The 24190-nt window shown below is 32.1% G+C and overlaps 1 protein-coding gene across 6 annotated transcripts; it reads right to left on the bottom strand.

Moving 5' to 3' along the window:
- Positions 1-201: 201 nt before the first annotated feature.
- On the bottom strand, positions 202-17610 carry LOC143079569 (GA-binding protein alpha chain-like). 6 transcript variants are annotated; one of them, XM_076254979.1, is made up of 13 exons: positions 17526-17610; positions 11118-11212; positions 10174-10357; positions 9569-9743; positions 8624-8708; positions 7763-7837; positions 7054-7215; positions 6506-6718; positions 5576-5644; positions 4665-4748; positions 3103-3326; positions 2498-2642; positions 202-434 (listed from the first exon to the last, which is right to left on the bottom strand). In XM_076254979.1, exons 2-13 carry the CDS (start codon positions 11191-11193, stop codon positions 409-411), a joined length of 1518 nt encoding a protein of 505 aa, XP_076111094.1. In that variant the 5' UTR covers positions 11194-11212; positions 17526-17610; the 3' UTR covers positions 202-408. The 6 variants fall into 6 exon arrangements, with proteins under 6 accessions (XP_076111094.1, XP_076111093.1, XP_076111092.1 ...); XM_076254978.1 differs by having other exon boundaries at positions 7763-7846; XM_076254977.1 differs by having other exon boundaries at positions 258-434; positions 5558-5644.
- Between the last annotated feature and the right edge of the window lie 6580 nt (positions 17611-24190).

The following is a 24190-nucleotide window of genomic DNA, read 5'->3' on the forward strand; positions in this document are numbered from 1 at the left end:
AATGAAATGATATGTTCATCTCAATCTGTCCTTACCACCCTGAAAGTTTTGTATTTAACATTTTTGGACCTTTTCATTCATGGAAAAGCATGTTGCTAAAGAAAATGATATTAGATAAGAAAAAACAAAATCATGAAAAAAGCCTGCCAACAACATTTTTCAAAACAAATGTTGTAACAAGTATTCAACAACAAGATTATTAAACCCAAAATTAAACTTATATACTCAAAATACCGTTTACAGTTAACTTTAGAGATAAGACTATTAGTTCACAAATTTCACATAAAACAACCTGACAAGGAAGTCAATAATATTTTGCACACACATTCTATACAAAGTAACATAAATACTGAACAAACAGATGGTCCAACATTTGAACAGGAGGATAATCACACAATCTTTTTACTATCATGATGTTGACATTGCTATTTGTACTGAAATAAAAAAAAATATATATATATATTACTAAATGGAATTTAATGTGTTAACTACAATCTTAAATTGATGTTGAAAAATTTATTACTTTTTCTCATCTATAGCAGAAATCTCATTTGCTGAATAAAATATCAAAAATTTTCAACGTCAGCCTCAATTTTGATTGATATTTGAGAAAAAAATACTGATTTGTTAATTTTTGTTAATATTTTGATATGTTTTGTTGTAGTACAGGGCTCACGCTACCAGGCGACTTGGGCGAAGAAGTCGCCTTCCCGACCGTCACTTCGCTTTCCCCAACCCCCAAAAGCGAAAACAAGTCGCCCTGTTCTTGACGACAGTCGCTTTCAGTCGCTTCAGTCATCGGACATTTTCAATTTTTACCAAGTTGATGAAACATCAAATTTTTATTGATAATTAAAGAAATTCAGACATAAACGATTCATTATCTTTTGAAAAGAGGTTGAAGCATTGTCTTCGCAGTGTGTAGCAGGTTATTTGATAAAAATACAACTTTTTATCACTTCGTGCATTTCTGCAAGTACCGGTGCTTGTTACTCGAAAACGTACATCAACCTCAATTTCGGCGGCAAAATAAGTTTGTTACTTCATTTAAACGTGATAAAAGTTGCCTCCAGTAAATTTTAATCCATTTATTGCATTAAAAACGTCATGTTCCTTTCCAAATAACTTGTCAAACATCGTTTATTTTTGTAAATTTTCTTGCATTCGTCCGCCATTGACCGATTTCTAATCTCCGGATCTGAACCAGACCAGCTATGACCGAAATCCGTACTTTTACAATAATTACTACGGACGCACGGATGGAACAGCTGACAGAAGAATATTGATCCCAAAGGGAAAAATTACGCATTCCACACGCATTAAGAGACTTTTGGTTACTTCTAATTGATTGGTGTATATAATTCCTTATATTTTTTTATGGATTGTTTCAAACTATTGATTAAAGTTGCTTAACTCTGAGACTATTATACTAATATCAATATATTATGGCCCAGCTTAATAACTTTTATATTTTTTTATGAGAAACACTGAATGTCATACACAAGATAATTTTTGATTAAATTGTAATTGATATATTATAATTTCTTTACATTTTTTTAAATATTTTTTATTTTTTTTAGTGCTAGATATTTAGTTGGTAGTTTTCTCACAAGCTTAAACAACTTTTAATTTCAAATGTTACTTTAATTGTAATTGTTTTACTCTGATATGATTGAATTGAACAGTATAAAAAGAACATTATTTACATATGGCCCTTTGTTCTATTGTAAAATCCAAACATTGTATCGCACCGCGCGAATGAGCACTTCTCTTTCAAATCTCACCACTTCTCCCTATCAGTTTCAAAAAGAGAAGTCACTTCTCCCTATAATTCTGAAGTAGTGTGAGCCCTGTAGTATATATATGCAATCAGTAGAACCATTCTCATTTGTATTGGTTGAAAAGAATATATTCCTAATGATTTGATTTGATTCATCATTAAGTCCTGAAAGTATACATGGTATAGAAAATACCAATAATGAATATCAAGAATAGATATGGAAGTTCACATCTTCACATATTTGATAAGTGCTTACTGAGTTATGTACATAAACCCTTGATCCCTTTCACCTATGCATATTAAACTGAATTTTAATGTGCGTATTGTTATGCGTTTACTTTTCTACATTGGTTAGAGGTATAGGGGGAGGGTTGAGATCTCACAAACATGTTTAACCCCGCCGCATTTTTGCGCCTGTCCCAAGTCAGGAGCCTATGGCCTTTGTTAGTCTTGTATTATTTTAATTTTAGTTTCTTATGTACAATTTGGAAATTAGTATGGCGTTCATTATCACTGGACTAGTATATATTTGTTTAGGGGCCAGCTGAAGGACGCCTCCGGGTGCGGGAATTTCTCGCTACATTGAAGACCTGTTGGTGACCCTCTGCTGTTGTTTTTTATTTGGTCGGGGGGTTGTCTCTTTGACACATTCCCCATTTCCATTCTCAATTTTATATTTTATCCACACAAAATAACTAAATCTACTTTAATACTTACATGTTCCTGGCCGTAATGATTCTCTTACTCTCTGCAACTTCCTTTCAGCACAAAAAGTAACAAGTCTATTAAGTTCCCCTGCAGTATACCCTAACAGCATCTTCAAATCACAAACAAACTTGTATACAAATCTTTTTCCATGTACCTGTCAAAAATCATTATGAAAACTTGAAACTTAAAAGAGTCAAATAAAATAGAAAATAATTGATCTAAATTATAAAATTTGGATTTCACTGAAAATGGGAGATAACTCAAACTAGATATAACATAGGATAAAACAAATATTATATAAAATCTGACAGCTGACTTTCATTTTTCCTACAATCTAAAGATATAATAATTAAAACAGCTGGCCACTTGATTTATTAATGCATACATTAATGTTACACTTGATCATTAGTAAATTACTGACCTCAATGAAAGAGGAAATAAATGACCTTAAAGTTCCAAATTTCAGTTAATATTGTGTACATGTATGTAAGTGAATATGAAATTTGAAACAACACCCTTTCTACTCAATACTAAGCATAGTGGGAAAAGTTTGTGAATGACTGTGAGTAATAGAGGAATACTGAAATAGTTATCTTAAAATTACATCACAATACCTTTGCAATCATATCCCCATCATAGTAATATCTAAGTGCCCTACTAAGTTTCTCATAGTTCATAGTTGGTTTATTTTTCCTCTGTCCCCACAACTGTGCCACCATTTCTGGATTATTCAATTTAAATTCTCCTTCATCACCGACCCATTGAATCACTTCCCTACAGTCTTTATCGGTCAGTAGTTCTAATAAAAACTGCCAAAGCTGAATCTGTCCATTGTTTCCTAGAAAATCAAAGAAATATTTTAAATTGAATGGCTTTTAAAATAATCACTTGAATATCAAGATATTCTAAGCAATATAAATATAAAAAGATGTGGTATGATTGCCAATGAGACAATTTTCCACCAGAGTTCAATTAATGTAAACATGTTTAACTCCACCAAATACTTTATGTGTGTGTCCCACACCTTCAGCCTGTAATCTAGTGTTTGATGTTGGTAGCTTTTTGTCATAATTGGTGTTTTTTTCAATTAAGGAGGCTCGCGGGTATAAGATTTTCAGAAAAAATTAAACATTAATTTTTCATTACAAATTTTATTGATTACCTTAAGTAGCTGTTACTTTATCATATGGTACAAAAATCATTCCAAAAAATCAATTCGTGTTTGCCCCAGCGAACTTTTAAAATGTAGATATAATTGAAAAAGCTCCAAATTATCTCCCTTTGGTGCAAAAATGCCATTTTTTGGCATTAAAATTGAAATATCTTTTTTAACTCATCTGTGACCTATATTTTTTATTGTTGTTTTCGAATAAGCTGTACATAAACTAAATAATTGTAAAATTTTAGCGATTTCTGTAATTTAGTTCTTTTTTTATTTCGATATTACCGCTATTTTTCCTATTAGTTCAACAGGAAAAAAGGACATTAACAAAAATGTATGCTTCTTTCGAACGCAGATTGCGAGCGTAAATGAACGGTGACCCCATTTTTTTATTTCATTTTTCTATTAAGTATAAGATAAAGTACATTTATAGAAAAATATAGAGAAATCCTATATTAAATAAAAAATTTCATTTAGACCCGCGAGCCCCCTTAAGTTATTTTTCTACTTTAATTTGTATACATTTGTCACTCCAGGGCCTTCTCAAGCTTACTTAACATTATATATTTGCCAACTGTTGAAAGCTGTATTTGCATCCGTGTTAACCTTCTTGTCCTATAGCCTCTAGTGAAGATGCGTCTCATTAACATTCATAACACATTTCCTTATTTCTATATAAATGCAAAAGAGTATTATCATAATCATGATAATATATTGAGGTAAAACTGCATCTTTAACCATCATCCAAGAAGCTACCTTGTTTTTTACATGTGCTTACACTGCTGTCTTTGCAGAAAAAACACATCACACGGAACTGACATTTGCACTACAGTTGTATTTTCATGTACATGTATGTTGTCTTTTAAAATATATTCTAATCTAAATTAAAATATTTCAGTAGAAATTAACAGACTCAATTGTATCTGGTCTCGAAATATGGATTGGCTATCCAGAAATGTCAAAGAATATTTTGAATGCCAAGATGAGTGAATTAATAATTATTCAATAGTCTACCTGTTCTGTTTCCATGAGACAATCTTTCATCACCAGTAATTCTAGGAGATCTTGGTCTGTGTTGTTTTAAATGTTTAAGTCTTCCTACAACATGCAAACACAAGAAATGTATTTATTATTCTCATTTAAACTGCCAATTGTATTGACCCTAGAATCATATAGTCAGACCTTATATCCCCTTGATTATAAAGACTTTGACAATGTGTGGGTTTCTGTAGAGTTCTATGTATGTCACTAAAAGTTCTACATGTATTTGTATTCTGCCCAAAACAGGATAAAAATGCTTGATAAAGCCCCACTTACTACCTGTTTCTAAGCCTTGACAAACAAAATTCATATTTCGAGACAATGTATGAAAATTCTATATTTTCATCGTTTAAAATTCTATTTTAAGATTCTTAAAAATTGTTTTAAAGATAATCCCTATGGTTGTTATAATTGTCTTAAAAATAACATGAATGAAACAAAGATAGTTAAATGTTACCCAGAAATATTGATGATTTATTTTTGAAACAACATTGGTTCATAGAAATATAAAGGTAAAATCCAGCCCATGTCGACTTTGACACGATAAATGTTAAAACAACTCCAGCATATATTAAAAGTCAAAATCAAAGATCAGAAATGCAATCAGAAAAAATACTGTTTCATGGGGCCATCAAGTAAACTTATAAATTTTCAGGATTCAAATTTTGTACACTAGACGCAAAATTCATCTTTTGTTACAAAAGACTCATTAGTGATGCTTGAATAAAAAGATGTAAAAAGGCCAAATAAAATACAAAGTTGAAGAAGCAGGGATCTAAAGATTATTGCACAGTAGTTGAAGAAATAAATACACCATTTTTTTTCATGCAATTGTCACATTAACACTTTATTTGTATTTTTTTCACCTGTCAGATTCAACATACCATCCTGTTGTCCAGATGTTGATACAGTTATTGTTGTTATAGCATGTGGTGTTGGTGTCTGCATAACAGCTGCAACAAACAAAAAATAATGTTAATATATAATATGTAATTAGATCTGCCAAAAAAATTTCAATTGTTTTAGAAATATGGATAAAACCAGTCAGCACAAAGCAAACTTAGAGCAGCTTACAAACACAAGTTTGAAAAAAACAAGAATGTGTCCATAGTACACGGATGCCCCACTCGCATGATCATTTTCTATGTTCAATGGACCGTGAAATTGGGGTCAAAAGTCTAATTTGGCAATTAAATTAGAAAGATCATATCATAGGGAACATGTGTACTAAGTTTGAAGTTGATTGGACTTAAACTTCATCAAAAACTACCTTGACCAAAAACTTTAACCTGAACGAACGGACGGAAGGACTGACGGACGCACAGACCAGAAAACATAATGCCCCTCTACTATCGTAGGTGGGGCATAAAAAGACAAGTAATGTTGCAGCGTTTCTGATGAATATATATCCATGAGAGCTTTTACAGACACTATAAAACTTTTAAGTGTTATTTTTATCTTCAGCATCTTTAACTCATCTATGTTTGGTTTTAGTACAGATTACAACTTGTTTTTATTATTTTCTTTAAAAATTCCAATATAAACTGTAAACACAGAGATAACTAGAGTTTTTTAACAAGTTGTGAGACATAAAAACAGAATGATAATGATCACAATATCCCAGTTAAACTAAATAAGCTATTATTAAATACAAGAGTCCCTCAACTGTTTTGAAACAATAGAATAAAGCCATTTTCAATACTATGTTGTTTTATTTATATATAGAGAGATGATACCCTTCTAAAAGCTGTAAAGATCAATTACAGACAGAAAACTTATTAGCATCAATCATTTCCTTGTAACAATTTTCTTACCAACAAATTTACACTTCCTCAACAACTCAAGATGTGTCCAAAATATATCTCCTCTGTCAAAAGGTATCAATTTGACAAATTCTGGATGGGTCATTTCACACAACTGTCTGCCATTTATATGGAAGCTTTCTGCAGCGACTCCATCTAAATGGAATTCCTTGATTGCCCAGTCTATCCAATGTCGAACATGCAATTCACTCCACTGATTAGGATCTGCAGAGATAAATAAAATTCATACCACAGAGGCAATGCAATGAACTTAAAAGCAGGATAAAACTTTAACATTTCAATATACTTTAAATAAATCATTATATAAAATATTTCTATTATATTATTGACTAAAATACTTATATTATATTATTTACTAAAATATTTACATTATTGTATTAATAAAATATTTACATAATTGTATTTACTAAAATATTTATATTATTGTAACATTTGTAAACAGAATTTGAAAATAAAAGCCACTGAATATATTCTAAGAAAGACAACTCTTGAAAGATTTTAGTATAAAAATGCTGAAAGTTGATATCAAAATGTCTTACCAAATGGAATCTTTAATCTTTCCTGCTCCCGTCTAAAGTTCTGATCCACAATCCATCGTGTAACATTTTCTGACTCCTCTGGTAATGGAATGACGACTTTTGTCTGTTGTTTCTTATGTGGTGTTATGGTCTGCACTGGAGGTGGTGGCGGCGGTGGGGGTTCTGTGAAAACATTGTATACAAATTCATATCTTCCGAAATCTGTGTTGGAATCTTTTAGTTTTTATCTTTAGAAATTAAGGTGATTCAAAATAAGGTTCCTGATAATTGTGAGTTTACACGAATAATTTAAAAAAGATAAATATGTTGATTTTTTTTCAATTTATAAATAGATATTGTTTCATGTATAACTACATTTTATACTTTATTATCTATATATTTACAATTAAAAGAAAAGCAGTATGGGAATATACCTTGTAAACTTTTTGCTGCAATGGAATTTGCTATTTTCCATCTATAGCAGATATGATGGATATATTTTGGTTGATCCTAAAGTACTCAAAACATCTTGTGTGCCAACATTAAAATTTGCCCATCTGTCTATTGTTGCATCTAAATATGTTTTGATCAATTTATCTTTGGATTGCTATCTCATTAACATATTCCCAAAACCTCCATTCTTCAATATACTCATCTATTAGTATTTTGAATTTTTAGCTCCATAAAAAGACTGATGTGTTTTATCCTGTATTTATAGAACAATTCTTACCTTCTACAATTTGTTGTGGCTCTACTTCATCAGCAGGTTTCAGTATGTCAACAATGTTTATCTTCGGTTTTACACCTGCAAAGTCTAAAGCATTTTTAAAAACCATTTATTCCATAAATTTCAGGAATCATCTTTTGGTTTAAAAACTTTGATCGTTATAAAAATCGTGAAAAAGTGAGGTGCATTTGATCTATAGTGATCATCTTAATCCTCTCTGTTATCATGGCTATTGTCACTTCAGTAATGAATTTATTCTGATGATTAAAATATTGAAACATTTTATAATTTGTTGTCAATATATCCAGGTGAAAACCATCAACTAGAAAATGCTAATCAACAAAAAGTAATTTCTTTTACAATAGACATCTTCTTCTAACAGGTGAGCTTGTTGCAGCCATAATTGTGTATTTCCATTGGTGTGCAAGTCAAAAACTAGATTATTCTATAGGTCAAGCTAATCATCAACTCTTGTGTATTTTACAGCTTAATTTTCATCTATTTCTTTGGAAGGTTGAAAATTCTATGGCTTTTATGAAATAATCTATAAGTGGTTGTTAAACAAAGTGTCTTCCCTGCAAGGGACTTTATTTTATGGAACAAACTATAGCTTTCCAAATGGACAGCATTTGGTTACAAATACAAAATAAATTTACTGATCAAGTGTTGTCCATTGTTCATTTTCATTTTTTTATATTCCATTCTAGACTTATAGCAATGCAAATAAAAATCATTTTTTTTCTTTTACAGGTCAGAAATACAAAATCAAATAGCCTGTCAAAACAAAACCTAAACTGGAATTCCATTGTCTCGTTTTAGAAATTTACACGATTTTGACAATTAATCAACACAATGTGGACCTACCTGGTTGTGATTTTATTTCTAAATTAATTTGTACCATGCCTTCTCCTTGGACACACTGATCTACTAAACTTTTGGTTGTATCAAGCTGAAAAATAAGAATCATGCATGAGTCAGCTATTTGAAGATTTATACCTTTATAGAAAGATACATGTATGTCACATTTGGCTATATAAACTATTGTGCTATTCCAGTAAGAATGAATACTTTAATGTCATTTTTTTGTAAAATATCTTCATACCCGACGTTCTATTGTGCAGTTTAATGCATGTATATACTTGCATGACAAAAAGGAGTAGAGTCAGAAACCCCAATAATCGGCCCTTAATTGGTGCTTTTTTAAAACTTTCATTATGTAAGTAAATCTAATGTGTTGCAAAATGTATGATATTTGAAAGTTCATTAATCAAAAGTTGTTTCTGCTTTGTATTTATATAGATATTGACTTAACATGGAAAAGACTTCATTTTCATCCATTCTCTTTAGAATTTTCAACTGTTTCAACCTTATTTCATGATTTAATATGTGGCACTACCCCTCCCCAACTAATATTTCTGTTGAAAAGTAAAGAATATATATATATGGTAAATAAAGAATATTTGCGCAAAAATATTTGTGCAGAAAACCATCATAAATTTTTCAGAACTCTGCAAAAAATGTCATAACTACAAAATTCACCTCGTTATAAAGTGATGCATTTGGTGAAAATCTTCTTTTAGCTGCCAAACTATTGCACATTTGAGCATATGATTTCCTCTGATTTTTAGCAAATTTTTGATTTGACAAAAATCGGATATTTAGTGCCAAAATTATGAGTTAGTGAACAATCTCCTTTATTATTGTTTTTTTGTTGGATTTCCCCTGCAAATCAATGATTTTTTATTTTATTTCATACACTTTTTTTTACTATTGAATATTAAATATCAGTATAAACATATGACTCCTTACTTGAATGGCATCCTGGAGATAGAATTGATGGTCTGAGAGTGAACATTGTAATCTCATTTCCAGGAGAGTTTTTAGAGTAGCCAGGGGTTCAGCAATGTCCATATGTTGTATGATCAGGTTCTGGTATTGTGGAGCTGTTCCTTGATGTTGTATAACCTCTTCTTCATATACAACACTGAAAAATAAAAAAGTTGATGATAAAGATGTTTGATATACTGTACACATACATTGTACTTCTTCAATTCCCAGCCGATTTATATTTTTTTCCAGCCAGTTGATTATGTTTAATCTTTATGAAGAAAAAAATATTTTGCAGAGCATAGAAGTTAATATTTAAAATGCTTACCCAAACCTCACCTTTTTTATTCATTGTAATTCTATAACTGTGTTTGAGTAGATGAGATATCGTATCACAACTAATGTACGAATCTATAATCTATTTATATAATTATCCCAGCAAGCCTAAATCAGAACCATTCTGCACTGACAAAAGTTAGTTACTTGGAAGGCTCGACAGAATGCAGTCAAGGTTGCTCATAATTTAAATGTTAATGGTGGTATCTCTCACACCTGTTACAGATTTACATATAAAACAAGAAGTTTACCCATCGGTTGTTATTATTTCTGCCTGAGGCTGTTCTTCTTGATGTATTGTTTCTTCCAGTTGTAATTCCTCTTGCCCAACCTGCACTTCAACAATATTTCCATCATTTTCATCCAAGTGTAGCTGTTTGGCGACAGGTTCTTCTTCTATTGCATTCTCGTCATCTTCATGTGGTCTTTTCATTGCTGAAACAATACAGGTAAAATTGTATATAACAGAGGGCAATATAGTGCCCCCCCCCCCCCCCCTTTTTGTAAAAATTTTGGTTGGTTACAATGTATATAGGGAATCACTGAAGTGTGACGGAAGCGGGTCCCCTCTTAGGCAGTCAGTGGGTCCCCACTTATGAAAATTTCTGGAGCTGCCACTGTATAAAAAAACATCAATATATGGATGTTTTACATTTTATTCAATAAATATTTTGTTAAGACTCTTCATTTGTAAATTCTTTGTAAATTAGCGACAAGTGTGTTTTAACATAACCCTTTTAACTTTAACATGTTTAAGTACTTGTAATCAACTATTATTTGGGAATACGATTATGACATTATATGAAGGTACATATACATGTATACACAGATCTTGACAGACTGAGCATTCAAAAAATGCAACACAATAAATGCATTTACCATTATATTAATGTCCTATTATTAGCCATGATGGCACCGTTGGTTGATGGGCAGGAACAAAAGTAATATACCTTTTGGATCATTCAGTTAACATTTGGTTGAAATTGGTACATTTGATTTTATATCATGTATATAGTGGTTTAAGAGGAAAGATTCTCATAAACATTGTAAACAAGGTTTGAACAATGGACATGAAATGATAGCATAAGCTCATGGAAAGGTGAGCTAGAAAAAAATTGGGGAAGATACCAAGCCAAGGGGAAATATATAGAGGTTGTTTTGGTTATTTTTTACTACAACATGGTAATGAACTTACACATTGATATATAACCATCATCTGTCATGGTGACCGTAATAGTATTGTTCCCATCTCCTTCTCCATTTTCTTCCATCGTAAACTCTTCTTATCGGCTGAAATAAAAATAAAGAACTATTTATATATAATTTAATGTCAGTGTCTTCTGATAGGCTGACATCGTTTTGTTTATCAGTCCAGAGACATTATTTTGTCATGTGACCGTGACGTCATCAACGTTTTTCATAATTTACTCCGGTTTAAAATGGAATTAAGAATTAAATTATAAAAAATGACTAATATTTTTTCAGCATATTCGAAATAACATAAAAAATTGTGGGGCACACTTTAAGTAACCCACGTATTCAGTGTGCACCACATTTTTTATGTTACGTATTTCTTCATAGACAAATAAATATTACATCCATTCCTTAAATATATTCATTGAATCATTGTAATCTCCCTTGACAAAAATTAATATTAATGAGATTCCACCAGATTCCAATATAAAATATATCAAAATCTTCCCTGCTCCAAGAAGTTACGATGTTGTTTAAGCAGGGCTTTCCATTGAAATTGAAGGCTCAATTAAAATTATAGGCGGCTATAACATGCGTTCGGCGAAGCCGGACGCCCACCAAGCTATAAGCTTGGTGCCTTACGGCAGGGGGTCCGGGGGCCGCTGAAGGCCCCCTTAAGCCCTGGCATAAATAGAGCAAAATCCTGCATTCTCGCAATCTCCTGGCACCTAATTTAATCTTTCAAATGACCATTTTTTATGTATGAAATTAAAGACAGAAAAAAAACTTAAAGAAATTTCATTTTTTTTTTATGTTAGTTTTTAATTTTCATTACCTTATGCTTAAAATTCATTTACTTTTAAAGGAGTTTTATTTAAATAATCATCCGGTTTGTTAGAAATCTTGATCGATTTATTTTGCATATTACTACGTGCATTTGTAAACAAATGACCCCCCTTTTCTCTCTAAAGACTGTTACGCGTTTTAAATCATACAATTATTTCTCAAGCATTGATATATCCTCTGATTTTCTCTTTTTTTTGTAAACTGTTCAATAAGTCGGATACATCATGTACATAAATCATTTGGAAATGTTATTTATTTTTGGTCGAGTCGACAATATTCTACTTTCGTTTTTGACCTTGGCTTGATTCTCTGAACACCAGGTGGGCTTTGAAAAATGAACTTTAAAAGATACTGTTTTCCAGATTCTGAACAATATGATCTACTACATTTTCTTTAATTTGACTAATATTATTCCATAACATAAGATTGTCATCCTATCTGATTGTCTTCAAGTTTTAAAAGCCAAAAAAAAGCCAACGAGTTAAGGCCATCGGAACGTCTCTATTGTTATCTTTCAATTACCACCGGAACGTCTCTCTTGTTATCTTTGAAAAGAAACGATGCATTCTGACTTTAAATAGACAACCAATCAGTGACCTGAATTCATGTGAACTATATTTAGCCCAAGGTAAACACTGACTTTTCATCCTTGTTTATCGTGACCGCGACTTTGCGACAATATACGTCTCTTGTCTGCCTGTAAACATTTGAAAAAGATATTTTTTTCTTTTTGAATTTACATTTTTGTCAGTGAAGTAGCCGGCACTTGAAGCCACCGTAAGGGGCGGATTTCCGCCGGCTACCAGCTTCAATGGAAAGCCCTGTTTAAGATTTCTTTTTACATGGTCATGATAATTTATTTCAGTTAGGGGACTTTATACTTAAATAAGCATTTGATAAGCATGATAAGTGATTTTCTAAATCACTCATTCAAGAAACATTAGGTCCATAAAGGTTGGAAGTAAGAGTTGTCTTTCTTTAATAATCACCTATTTATGTAGTACAAAATATTTTGGGTGGGCAAATATTTACTTTTTGATATGGGACGAGCTCTGACGTCCCACCGCCCCAGCTTGTCTGGCAAAACAGTCCTTGGACGTCAGAGTAATCTCGGACTAGGTAAAGCTTAAGCATGTGAAGTGTTCTAAAAACAAAAAAAAACAAAAATTAACTCCCCCAATGCCAGTCCCCAGCTTGGGTGAAAAAGGAGGAGGATTATGCGATTGCATGTAAAAGTTAGAAAAAAGTAGAAAAATAATTATTTTTAGGTCGTGTTCTATAGGTCATGTGCCATTAATCAACTTAATCATTTTACACCTACTTTAATTACTTTTTATGACCTGTAATTAGATGTCATAAAAACATCAAAGCTGTCACCAGCGTAATGACCAATTAGCCAATAATTAAAAAGATATAAGAAAGTTTTAAATTAAAAACATTACAATATTGTTATTATTAGATTGGTAGGTCTTTACCACCGAACACCACCGAAACAACCCAAAAATTAATTTTTACATCTTTTTTTTTTGTAAATGTGACCTATATATAATATTTAAGTTATCAATTCTACGAATTTTAAGATTAAGAGACCAAATATCAACATTGAACAGACAAAGAAAGTCTATAATATTATCTAAAACGTCCACCACTAGACACCTCAAATAAGGCAAAAAAAAAATATATGTCTGTTTTCTGTTCACGACCGACCCTGACACAAAACCCCAGACCCTAGATCTTTTTATTCGATCCAGATCCGTATCTTACTAAGCCCAAACACTCAACATGGCTGCTCCCAGCACAAATGTGCTACAATTAAGGTTAAAAAATGTCGGCACTGGAAGGATAATTAAATGACAGCTTCTTTAAAGAGATTAAATAATTTGGGGGTACAGGACCCTAACCAAACATGACATTTAACTGACTGCAAATCTGACAGGGAGTGCAAAAATTAAAAAAAAAAATCCCGACCCACCGACCCTGATTTATTTGCCTTGGCAGCAGGATACAGACATATATTTTTTTTTGGCCTAATTGTTTTCTTCATTTTACTTCTTCTTTTATAAAATAGTTTTACCAATAACAAGAAAAGAGACAATGTTAAAATCATGAACAAAATTTAAATATTTAATATATGGACCATAATTTGGTATTCGGCCTTTGGTTTCTTTTTGTATCCTTTTTTATAAGTTCTAAAATTTTAACTTTTATTTTGTGGGTTGTGTCGGTGTTAGAATGGTATGAATGGAACAATTGAGTTTTTCGAGAAAAAATTAATACATTTTGATTCACCGTTTACGTGACATGAAACCAAACAGGAAACCAATCTTTATTTTCTTTATTTTGCACAATATAATTCAAAAGGCATAAATAAACACCATTACTAGTGTTACTTGCTTCATGTTAATATTTAAAATCTATTTTCAATGTTATATTAAAGTTTTTTTTAAACCTGACAGGAAACCATAAGAAACCGAAAGCATTTTTTTAGTTTTATTTTATTGCAAAATCTGCTTAAAATAATCTGAACAGTATACTTTTTCTTAAAATCCATCTTAAATGTAACAGTATTATAAAACTCCTAAATATGTGCTTGTTTTGAAAACAATTAGTACAATTTATTCAGAATTTTCCATATTTTCTTCATTGATACAAGATACCATAATCGTTGTATCTTGATGTTTAAGCCAAAAAAATGTATTTATATTTGGTTTTGATATTCCAGTTATATACAATTTATTCCAAATCATTGGCAATGTAACATTCTTTAAATCCAGTAAAGAAAAAAACTTTTAACTTGGAATTAAAATCTTTAAAATAGGCACAATGTGATACTTGTGACCTGTACACCATCTACATGGTTTCCACATTTTAACCTACTTTAGTGGGCTAAAATCAATAAAGTACTTCCTTTCAAGTCATGCATGGTAAAAGTTTACTTCTCCTTTGACAAGTTTATTGCGTTTCTGATAAGTGTTTGCAGAACATGAATAAAAAATATTAATTAAAAACTGTGACAAAGATTCCAACTTTGTACATTCCAAGTGTAACGGTATATTAACATGTATTTTTTATTAAATTATCTTTATTCACCTAAAATATCCAGTAATATTTACTGCTGAAGTTAAATCAATCCAAAGAGCATTGGTACAATGATAAGAGACGTAATTTCGATTGATTTTTCCAAGGACTCTTCACGTCATTATCGGGAAACGAAGTGTGTTCTAACGTCTGTCAAATATGAAATCGATTTTGTCAAGTCATTGGGCATTTATTTTCACACAGGATCGTATGCAACATTATGCACATAGGAAAAATAACAGACCATCGGCGCAATCTCTTTGACAATTGTATTTTCCTCTTTTAAACAAGACGAAACAAGTCTACAGATTAAGTTTGCTAACATCCCGTTGGAAACAAAAACAATGTTTAGACCTAGTATTTCGTACATCCGGCCGTAATGGCGTTATCACATGTTAGTCACATGTTTCACGTATGACCGGAAATGATTAGAACTTAAGGACAAAAACAATTTTAATAAATAACTGGACTTCTGTTTCGTGTGAAATGTAACGCATAACGATAACGTAATTTTCTTACTCAATTATTACGAAGATCAAAACAAGAATGTAAATCATCTCGGATTTACCTGTTTGAACATCTCGCGAGAGTTCATATTTGCATATTGTTTTTAAGAATTCTATTACAACAAAGCAGATTACATCATCTAAAAATTGCGTTACGAAATCGGACACAAAAATCACGCCACTGTTCTAACACCTGCTACATAAATACTTATAGTTCTCGGCATTTTCTTCTCACTATTCTTATTGGTAGATGTTCTTTGTTATTTGAAAGCAAAAGTTACGAATTTGCCGGTGACGATTATCTATAAATCAGTCAGCGTTATGCTCTTCGGAAGCAAAAAATAACGCGAGAAACGACACAAAAATACGGTTGTAGAATCTTTGAAATTCGTATATTTTAATTTTTTTTCTAGGGAAGAGTAGCATACACTTGTATGTTGATAAAAATAATGGCATCTTTAGATGTAGTTGCAACTTTTCTTACAGTAATTCACATTTTATCACTTTTCTATAGTTATAGGAAACGGAGCCCAATAGCAAATTATGGTCCATATTAGTATAAAAGTCTGAGTTAATAGATGTCAAATGATTCTTCACACACAATGTTATCCACACAAACAGTGATGAATCCGTAGAAGGTTTTCTGTATATTGATTATATTGATTATCAACTTTTTCTTAAAAATGATGCACATAAAAATTTAATTTTTTTTTAAATTATATGTAATTTGATTGATTTTATCGTTTTATTGTATAAAATCACTGATTTTCTTAGTGGTTGATATTTTTTTGGGTGTTCGGTGGTGTTCAGTGGTGTGCGGTGGTGTTCTGTGGTGAAAAGACCCATCCTTATTAGATGAATGGGGTCTCATACACCTTATCGTTATTAGCCTTATCGGCCGGCCGACCTGGCCGCTTGAACTTTTGACGCATACAACAATCACTTTTCCATTGTGTCGTCAGATATTTTGTTTTATGACGTCAAAATTTTACGGGAACCTGTGTGATATCCAGTAATGGCGGACAAAAAGCGATAAGGTGTATTAGGGGGTTCTGATCCTGGATCCCGCTTACTGTTTTGTTAGATTCCCGTATCCCGCTTACACTGTGTGCGTAGGCAATTCTCATTTTTTTGTCATTTCCCAGGTCCCGCAAGACCTCATTTCCCGTTTTCACGACACAATAATTTGACTTTCACGTTTCACGCTTACAAAAAATTGGCAATCCTGCATCACGCTTAGACCCCAATGAGACCCACGATGAACAATTTGATCATTTATAAATAATAACTTTAACTGTTTCATTTAAACTAACACTTTATAACCATATATAATTACACCAGGTACGAAACATCTCAGTTACAAATCAACATAGTTACGAACCAACCAGGTTACATGCATAATTCGTTTGAATCTTGCTGATACCATCCATGAATTTTCACCATATACATTTATTAATAACAGATTGAAATTCTACCATATATTTCCCCTGTATCAACTTCTGGATGGTTAGGGAGGAAATAAAGAAAACATCAGCATCATCAGGTTGTGTATTTTCACTATTTGTAATTAAGAATAAAACTCAATCTTACATATGAAAATGTTGAACATGTGCCCGTTTGAAACCTACGGCTACGCCGTTTGATGTTCAACATGGCGGACATCTTGTACAACATGATTTGAACTCTATGAAAACGCAGTTGTTCTAGGATAAATTCATAAAAATTTTAGAACTTCAAATCGGAAGAGGAAATGATTGTCTGCTACAGCGCAAACCATTAATTTAATCAAAACTTCCGGAAAGCCAGACCACGCTCAACATCCTGTTTGGTCAAGCATTGCTTTTACAGTTACCTTTTGTTTGACACGCTGTAAAACTGTAATCCTAAAACAAAATATTATAAATAATGAGATAGAGTTGATGACTGGACTTCAAAATTCACTTTATATAACATATTAAAGAAGTGTAAAGTTGTTTTACCCAAAGTTTTTGACCGGAAATTTCACTGAAACGGAAATGGCAGACAAAGACAAGTCTTCCTCTTGACCACGTGATCAAATTTTTGAATACGTAATCAAAGGTCACACAATATTTCGGAATATTGTAAAATATTATGAAACGAAACAACGATGATTATTATGCGAGAAAAAAACTACAACTGAACTATAAGTAAATTCAATAAATTCAACAATGAAGAAGTAAAAAAAAAAACAATGTTGCAGAGTTTGAAGATTCTGGACCTTAATGAAAAATAATAATGGAAATCTGAGGGACTCTGAGGGTTTGCTTTAATTTAAATAGAGAAAAAGTAAGATCTAACATTAGCTATTTTTTTTTAATTAAAAATCAAAATGCAGATTAAACATCCCAAGTAACTGAAATAAAGTATTAAAAAATTAAACTTCGACTGCCAATACAAACATTTGAAAAGGTTTATGTTCATGTTTGAAAATCATAGGTCTAGTCTGAGACTAGTCAGACCCCTAGTCAGTATATAGTCTCTGGTCAGGCTAGTCGAGTTATACCAAAAACGCAGTCTTCTAATTTAAGAGTGATGCAACGCTGAAATAGTTAGCCAAACTTTGAAAACCGCAAGCAGTCCTTAATTAAGCTAGATTAGTTTTTAAACAGAAAACGCATATATAATTACTAAATTAAGTCAGAGACATATAGTATACATGTCTCTGATTAAGTAAACAATTCAAAAACGAATTTATAAAGGGTCTTCTTTTATCAAAGATTCTGCCGCCTGGAAAGACTATTCAGTGATCATGGTGATACACAAATTGAAACACATGTCTATACTATAGTGCTGTGTTCCCTGAAAACTACACGTACAAGAAAGATTGTAAGTTAGGTGAGGGAGAAGTACTAGTGATCATAGCCGCTATAAGTGACCTCATTATTACGTAACGTAGAGTGCGAGATCATGTGCGCAACACTAACTGTCCAAGACAGCTATCTAGGAGTCATTCAAGTGAAATCAATATAACATAGATGAACTAAAGAAATCCATTCAACTCGACAAAGACACAGGAAGATTGTATAATTTTGTAGTTGAAATTCATCTGACATTTTCCACTGGTCGGCGTTAAGCAGACAAAAATCATGTTATCTACCATGTAACTATAAAGAAATGTTTGGATGGCATCTTTAAATCACGGGAGGGGGTAACTTCGATATTTTTTTGGTAGGGGTGTGCCATTTTTGCCTTAAAAAACGTACCCATTTTAATATAACATTCACTGAAATTCAGTACCTATAGTTATATAAATATTTAAGAAAGAATGACCTATACTTATATACAATATTTAAAATATGACCCATGCTTAATATATAAGCACTAATAGCTCATCATCACTCATAATTCATAAATATACCAGGTACCCTTAAGTTTTTATATATATGAATTGACGTCGTTTGGTGCACATATATTTATCGTTATATATACGTATATGTAGATCATACCCCAAATCAATATACAGTTTTCAAACGTAAATGCATTTTAATATAGGATGTCATTCAAAAGGAGGGTCATTTTTATATAAAATCTCGCAAAATTATGACCCATATTTTTGGCACATCTCCGTATACCCAATAATAGGAAGTTACCCCCCCCCCCCCCCCCCCCCCCCCGTGCTTTAAATAGCGATTTAGATTTGCATCAACCATTATACCGCTCTTTGACATTGACACAGAAATTGAATTAAACTTAAGACTTTAAAAAAGGTATTGCCGTATATACAGAAAGATAACAAAACCTTCACAAGGTGTATTAAAACTTCCTTCGTAAAAGTTAAAAGTTTGTGTTCTGAAATTTAAGAAACTTGAACCCTTGCTTTACTACAGCTAAACAAAAATCATGTATGAAAGAGTATACGACAGAGTAAGGCTAGAATGCAAATATGACTCTTAACATATATTCAGAACTGTAGGGTTCGAAATCCTTCGAAATCACGTTCTCCTGTACACATGACTTGTATCACGGGACTATCAAGGTTGTTTACAATAATATAATTATGTACTATTGTATAGCTCTAGTGTGAGGTTGGTCTCTTTGGGGTCTAAGCGTGACTCGGGATTGGTCGATATTTTTTAAGCGTGGCACGTGAAAGTCGAACAAGTAAGCGTGAAAACGGGAAACAAAGTCCGGTGGGACACGGGAAATTGCATGTTACATGCGCTATCATAAGTAAGTAAGTAAGTAAATTTTATTTAGAGTCGGCATATATATACATAATAACAGAGAAACATGAGCTCTGGTGAGCTCTTTAACCGACTATCACATAAAAAACATGCAGCGAGAAGCGGGATCCGGGATCAGAACCCCCCCCCCCCCCCAAATGAGACTCCCTATGAATTCGTCTTGTTCATTTCAGGGTTGAAAAGTTTCTTCACGTAGCATAACCCTTTTTTTTCTGTTGACGTATCATAAGATTTGACACGTTTCTGTGACATTTAAAGCTTGTTAGAAAAATCAAAAGAGACGAAAGATAGATCAAGATAACAAAAGGACATTCAAATTCATAAGTTCAAAATAAACTGACAACGACATGGCAAAAACAGATGAACAGATGAACAGACAAATAGACAAACGACGAACACAAAATAGAAAATAGAAACTTAAAGACTGAACTTAATTAGATGAACACGAACCCCACCAAAAACCTAGGAGTGAACTCGATGTGCTCCGGAATGGTAAGCAGATACTGCTCCCGTTTTGTTGCTCATGTTTTTACAAACCTGGTCATAAGTCTAATACGGAAGGTCATGGTCGGGGAAAAGGGGACAGGATTGTAGTTCTGACATTTGGAATATAGTCCGCTATCACGTGTGAAACGGATATTCCATAACGGTCAACAATTAAGTTGTAATGGCGTCCATAAAATTTAATTACGAAGGGATGATTTCAACTTACAAATTTACTATCTTATATAGTTTATAAGATATCTTATATAATTTATAAGATATCTGATAAAGAAAATTATATGAAATATCTTATATAAAGTAAATTTGTAAGATGATTTCAACTTTACAACTTTGAACCCTTATCTTAATAGCTGCAAACCTCTATCAAAGAAATCATGATAGAAAATGCAAGCCCTGGTCTGGAATATCGTATCAACTGAGAGATATATACTCTGTAGCCGCAGCACGAATGTTGCTACATAGGAAATTGAAAGTTTAAATGTACAATTGGGGAGCTCAATATCATAGCCATTTTGTAAAGTAATGTTTTGTTTTTACTCGACGCTAATGATTATTGTCAATTTCTTGATGTAAGTCAAGACATGACCGAGACAGATTTTACTGTATATTTTGTATCATTTATCTCAAGTTCGATGAGATAGATGCGTTTAACATAGTCACCAAATTGTCATTGATTTAGTGAGAGAACACAATCTATATGGCGGAAAGTAAGTTAAAGGAAGTCTCTAACTTTTTATTCTTTCTTCTTAGGACAGAGGTTAGGGAGCTACCATTTGATTTTTATGGGGGGGCTAGGAAGAAAAAATTTGTCCTGCATTTTTTTTAGCTGTAATCTCTGTTCTGCCTTTTTATTTTTCACTCTAATCGGTCCTGCCTTTTTTTTTTTAGTTTATCCTGACTTTTTTTTACCTAAATTGTCGTCCTGACTTTTTTTTTGCAAGTGTCACATCCTGCCTTTTTTTTTTACTCAAAACTCCTGTCCTGCCTATTTTTTTCAAATTTCATCAAAAATCTGTGATATTTGACAACTGTCAGTTTATAGGCTATTTTCAGAGTCAAGAAATTCATCATTATGAATAACGAGTCCAGGATCTGAGAAATATAGAACAATTTTATCCCGCCGTTTGAAAGTTTATGAAATTATGAGTTCGAGCGTGCCTTTTTTAACTTTAAATTGGTTATCTTATACTTAGTATGCATGCAATTTATTTGGTCTCTTGTGTAGAGATGTAACCTTAGCAATAATAAGCAAAGGTACCAGGATTATAATTTAGTACGCACGACGCGCGTTTCGTCTACATAAGACCAAGGAGGTTATATAAGACTCATCAGTGACGTTCATATAAAAATAGTTATAAAGCCAAACGAGTACAAAATTGAAGAGCATTGAGGATCCAAAATTCCAAAAAGTTCTGCCAAATACGGCTAAGGAAATCTATGCCTGGGATAAGCGTCATCACCGATGAGTCTTATGTAAAAAAAACGCGCGTCTGGCGTATTAAATTATAATCCTGGTACCTTTGATAACTATTCATTCTACCGGGTCGATACCACTGCTGGTGGCCAGTCTGCAATCAGTGGTATCAATTCAATAGTTGTGATCAAATAAAACAACAAACACTTTATCTCACGAGATGTACATTTCAATGATTGTTGTATCTTTAGTGGTGCTCACAGCAAAGAGGCGAACATGCTTGATATTCAAAACATAATTGTAAAGTTGAGGATCTGATTGAAACCGAAAATGAACAGAAGTATTGCAATAAACGGACAAGGGTTCATAAATATGCATGAAAAAGCAGAATCCATAAATTCAATTGTTTTCCTAACTGTTACTGTTTCATTCTAAACAAAACTTCATTAGTTAAAAATAAAATTCTGAAATGTAATATATTTATCTAATTTTAACATGACATTCTTATGACGGGGTTATTTGAAACTTGCTATTATTTAACATGTTTCAGTTACCGACAAATTATGAATCTCTCATTTTTCATCAGAAAATTCATTCGTAAATATTTATAATTGATGATATTCTCGAGTGCAAAATATTTTCCAACCTGAAACTTTATTAATGTTGTGGAGCTGATAAAATTACGAAAGAAACAAAATTAAAACTTAATTTCGAGAAAGACTCCTGCTTTATGAATATGTAATTTACATGTTTTATCAAAATAGTAAAAGTAATAAATGTATTAATTACTCTTCAATCTTGAACTGATACCTAGGGCAGACGTGTTACAAATTATAATTACAAAATTTATAAAATGGACAGTGTCTCGAAATTCATATCAAAGATGACAACATTTTTACTTTTAATCACTTCATATCTAAAATTAATATTGAATTACGAATAAGTCTATTGTCGTCGCAAGCTTACAAAATTTACTCCTAGAAACCAGCTGTACGAATAATATGGAGTGAAATATACGTTTGATTATTTTCTAAATATTAATCGTACTTTACTCACAGTGTGGGAACGGAACTGTACGGTTTTCTAATAATTTGGTCATTCGGGAGACTGTCAACGGTGCTCCGACATTTGCAAAATAACAAGTTGCTTGATGGAAACTTTAATGAACTCTTATGTTCCTATATAACGTTTCTGCTTCAAGTTTTGATAGCTAAAACATTCTTTTTGTAAATAGTATGAAATTCATAACAGTGTAGCTATGGCCATTCATTGACTGGGGAAAATTAGGTGAACGTTCGTCTGTAATGCCCACTGCTCACGACGTACTTATCATAGAAATTTAAACTGTGAGGTCACCAAAGGTTCTAAACGCCTAAATAAAATAATTAAAAATACTAATCAGGAATAACCTTTGTAATTTGAAAATAAATAAAAATGGCCTTCAACACGGAGTCTTGGCTCACACCGAACAGCAAGCTATAAAGGTTGAATACTTAAAATTCTTTACTTTATTTTTTGTTATGGTTTGATCATCAATTTTCCTAAAATGATATCGCACGTTCTTTCAGATTATTTTTTTTTACTTAATTGGCTTTAAAAGTTACAATGCATGATGTCGTCTGTTTATGTAGTTCATATGTGTTTTTCGTTTCTCGTTGGTTTTCCCGTTTGAATGGTTTTATACTAGTAGTTTTGGGGCCCTCTATAACTTGCTGTTCGGTGTCACAGGCGCTTGGGTGTATGATAGAGATTTTTTTGGGGATTTTTTTTTTGCTGATTAAAATATTCAATTTTCTATATTTATAATACATATCTATCACTTCTGTGCATGTCTCACCTAGTTTCGAGTGTTTTAAACGACCCAGAGAAAATACCCAATTTTACTATCCATACTAGTTTCTTAGTATGGATAGTAAAATTGGGTATTTTACCTAGTTTCGAGTGTTTTAAACGACCCAGAGAAAATACCCAATTTTACTATCCATACTAGTTTCTTAGTATGGATAGTAAAATTGGGTATCCCAGAGAAAATACCCAATTTTACTATCCATACTAGTTTCTTAGTATGGATAGTAAAATTGGGTATTTTCTCTGGGTCGTTTAAAACACTCGAAACTAGGTGAAACATGCACAGAAGTGATAGATATGTATTATAAATATAGAAAATTGAATATTTTAATCAGCAAAAAAAAAAATCAAAAAAAAACAATCTGTATCATACACCCAAGCGCCTGTGACACCGAACAGCACCCAAGCGCCTGTGTTCGGTGTGAGCCAAGGCTCCGTGTTGCAGGTCGTACCTTGACCTATAATGGTTTACTTTTATGAATTATTACTTGGGAGGAGAGTTGTCTCATTGGCACTCATACCACATCTTCCTATATCTATCTATATCTATACATTTTTTTTCAACAAAAGAATACATCACAAGAATATAAGTTTTGTAAGAAACGTAAGAAATTGTGTTGGACTTGAAGATAAGGCAAAGTGACAAATATCTGAAAGAATGAATCGTTTTATG

Source organism: Mytilus galloprovincialis, chromosome 6 (genome assembly GCF_965363235.1).
Source record: "Mytilus galloprovincialis chromosome 6, xbMytGall1.hap1.1, whole genome shotgun sequence".
Taxonomy (NCBI): Eukaryota; Metazoa; Mollusca; class Bivalvia; order Mytilida; family Mytilidae; genus Mytilus; species Mytilus galloprovincialis.